This window comes from Gossypium hirsutum, chromosome D10 (genome assembly GCF_007990345.1).
Source record: "Gossypium hirsutum isolate 1008001.06 chromosome D10, Gossypium_hirsutum_v2.1, whole genome shotgun sequence".
Taxonomy (NCBI): Eukaryota; Viridiplantae; Streptophyta; class Magnoliopsida; order Malvales; family Malvaceae; genus Gossypium; species Gossypium hirsutum.
Genome location: NC_053446.1, coordinates 52,116,606 through 52,119,974, shown reverse-complemented (window position 1 = coordinate 52,119,974; position 3,369 = coordinate 52,116,606). Strand labels below are relative to the sequence as shown.

Below are 3,369 nucleotides of genomic sequence, written 5' to 3'. Positions count from 1 at the left end.
ACTATAGATGTATATTTTAGCAAAGAATAAAATTGAAAAAGAGTAAGAGTTGTCTAGAAAGCATTTTAGTTTTATGTATGGTATATAAAAATCTTAATATATTTAATGAATTATTATTTTATATTTTCATTGGGCCCTTAAAGATTCTTTCTAAAAATTATTATATTATGCATTTAGCCAGGTTATTATTTTATCCTTTTGACTCAAGTCGGGACCAAAAAAAAATATTATTTAACCAAGATTATTAATTTATCGAATATTCATTTATCGAGGTTTTAGTGTAGAAAAAAATTGTAGTCTGTCTGGAAAACTGTAAATTATATACCACGTAAAGCTTTTATTATTTTTGCCAGTTTATATTTTTGTTTATTTCATATGTCAAAGATTATCAAAGCTTGATTCCACCACCACCACTCTTATTACAACAATCGGAAGACAATATAGGTTTTAAGACAAAGAAGAAAATATCAAAAGCACACCGTTAAAATCTGATCCCTCTTTAAAAGCAAGCATGAGAATTCAAAGCAACCAAATCCTAGTTGCAAGCTTCGGGATTAGCCAAGAGGTAAGCTTCAACAGGCTTGTAAACTCCTTCACTTCCTTTAATGAGAGCCTTGATTTCATCTTCAGTGATTACACTGTCCCCAACAGTGTAAAATTTCATCGAGCTCTTGCAAATACTTCCTCCACCTGCAGCTGCCTCAAATTTGTTATCATAGTTAATTTTTTCAAGCTTGTCCCACAAAGGCCCACCTTCTATTAAACTGTAATTATATGAAAAATTATTTTCGTCATGTCCTCCGATCTGGTGCTTCATATATTAGAATGGAAGGCCTAAACAAATAAAGATTACACACTTTCTTGGAGAGATTGGGATGATTTTGAAAGCAAAGGCTAAAATCCTTTTTATAGCAAAAGGTAAGGCGGCTACTGTTTGCTCCCATTCTGTGAGGAACAAACATGCCGACACGAACAGTGAAGAATTTTGGATCGGAGGAGTTCAACTAAGTTAAAAACCAAAAAAAAGCAAAAATCGATTAACTAAATCTAATCGAATTGACTAAATTCAGTTCGGTTGTTTCATTTTTACCTTTTTAAGTTTGGTTCGATTAATTCAATTGCAGTAAAATTTTTTATTTATTCGATTATTGTTATAAAATAATCAAATCGTTCCAACCACCGAATGCACATCTCTAATATGGACTGTGAATTTTCACTCATCAATATACCAGGTAAAACCTTTTTTTTTTTTTTTTGAGTTTATTTGTTTATTTTATTTCTATATATGTCAAAGACAACCCAAATTCTTTGACTGTAATGAAAATAAAGATGACAAAAGCTCGATCACCACCACTCTTATGTAAATAATTAGAAGACAATTTAGGTTTTAAAAGGAAAAAGAAAATATAAAAAACACACCATTAAAAGCAATGACCACTCTTTAAAACCAAGAATCAGAATTCAAAGCAACCAATATCCTAGTTGCAGGATTCAGGATTAGCCAATAGATAAGCTTCAACAGGCTTGTAAACTCCCTCACTTCCCTTAATGAGAGCCTTGATTTCATCTTCAGTGATTACATTGTCGCCAACAGTGTAGAATTTCATTGAGCTCTTGCAAATACTTCCTCCACCTGCAGCTGCCTCAAACTTGTTCTCATAGCTGATTTTTTCAAGTTTGTCCCCCAAAGGCCCACCTTCGATTAAATCGTAACTGTATGAAAAATTATTTTCATCATGTCCTCCTATCTGGTGCTTCATATATTGGAATGGAAGGCCTAAACAAATAAATACTTGTTATCCAACATACTCGTGTAAAACAGACTACAAAAAGGCCAATGAAAGAACTAACCTTCAACAAAGTTGATTTTTACGATACTTCCAGAGCTAGGATTAGCTTCAACCTCAATACTCTTGACTGCATTAGGTGCAGCCGTGGGCCAAACTTTCGGAGCTTCAACAGTAAAGGCCTTGAAAAGCCTGGAAGGGGCGACTGGGGAGGTAGACTCATAGTCATAAGTGACAACACCCATGATTCTAATATTAACTGGGACTTTGAGTTCAAAGAAGAGAAGAAGTGGATGATTGAGTGGTTGAGGTGTGAGATGATAGAGAACTAGGATGCTATTTATACACTGAACTTGAAGCGTAAAAAATTATTATTCTCATTTTTTAATTGGATTTATATCCAACATTGTTATTAACTTTCATTGAATTGGTACTAGTCAAAATAAGCATCCCAGAAGTTCTTAGTAAATATCCCATTGATGACTTCAAATATAGTATCAGTTTGTCTTCTACTTATTTATTTATTTTCTTGTTTTCAATAATGCTTACTTAAATATATAGAGTGAATGATAAAATATGCAGAGACCCAGGATTCAATCAATTTGATGTGTTGACGGTTTTTATCAGCGCATTAATTAAAACTTATGTATTATTATTTTATGAATTGTTTTTATTAAATTCAAAATAAATTGGGTTAGTTAATTTTTTTTTAAAATGTAATGTTAATCAATACCATATAAAAACAAACAGTGAACTTTCAATAGAATAAAACGCATGCAACTTGGATTAACTAGTTTATTATCTTAGCAAAAGAAAGAAAAGCTAGTTTATTATCAAAGTGAGAAAAAGTAAACAAAATAGAATATAATATGTTTAAATATCTTAAATGTTTCTATGCTCTTATTTATACAATGTACAGTAAGGGAGAAGGTTAAGAAGGGGATCGTGGTGTTGCAGAGGAGGTCGAGAGTTAGATCTGGGATGAAGACAGGTTGACTGAGAAAATAATTGCTCAAAGTAACTTTAGGGCGTCAGGGGTCGATCATTTTTTCCTCGTTTTCAAGGTATTTATAGGAGAGATCCTCTTTTCTATTAATATGACGTGGTAGGATATACATTTAGCCTCGCTAAAAGCGTAAAGGATGATAGTCGTATATCATGGGACTCTATTAGTACGAGATTGTTATGCTTAAATAGACTCTTTATTGTCTTGAAATTGTGTTCACATTGGGAAAGTGTGGTCAGATTCCTTAAGGAATAGATGGATGGTCAGGTGAGGATTATCTTCAATCAAAGTCAATAAGAGAGTTAATGATGTTTCTGGCACTGACATGTGTCTTCATGGTGGAGGGATATAATAATAACCCCCTAACCTAAACAGGAGGTTATAAAATGGCTTTCGGTGAGACATGATCTAAATTTAGGCATTTAATAATGGGAGAGTGTTTGCCTTACCAGAGAAGATGAAGAAGCACTAGAATCCTACTAGAGTAACTATAATGCCCTCAACCCGACCCAAATTACCAAGTCCTGATCTTGGGTGTTACAACACAAATCACTTAGCTAAATTTCAAAACAATTG

General features: G+C 32.9%; 1 protein-coding gene across 1 annotated transcript; it reads right to left on the bottom strand.

Annotated features, from left to right (window-relative positions):
* Positions 1 to 1,240: 1,240 nt before the first annotated feature.
* LOC107916199 (major strawberry allergen Fra a 1-3) lies at positions 1,241 to 2,102 on the bottom strand. Its single transcript, XM_016845347.2, has 2 exons — positions 1,852 to 2,102; positions 1,241 to 1,777 (listed from the first exon to the last, which is right to left on the bottom strand). The coding sequence occupies exons 1-2, from the start codon at positions 2,030 to 2,032 to the stop codon at positions 1,479 to 1,481; spliced, it is 480 nt and encodes a 159-aa protein (XP_016700836.1). The 5' UTR covers positions 2,033 to 2,102; the 3' UTR covers positions 1,241 to 1,478.
* Between the last annotated feature and the right edge of the window lie 1,267 nt (positions 2,103 to 3,369).

What these genes read in the sequence shown, in the direction of transcription:
- LOC107916199 (XM_016845347.2), bottom strand. Translation starts at nt 2,032, where the DNA reads ATGGGTGTTGTCACTTATGACTATGAGTCTACCTCCCCAGTCGCCCCT. An exon ending in AAAAATCAACTTTGTTGAAG is followed by an intron (nt 1,778 to 1,851) that starts GTTAGTTCTTTC and finishes TTATTTGTTTAG; the next exon opens with GCCTTCCATTCCAATATATG.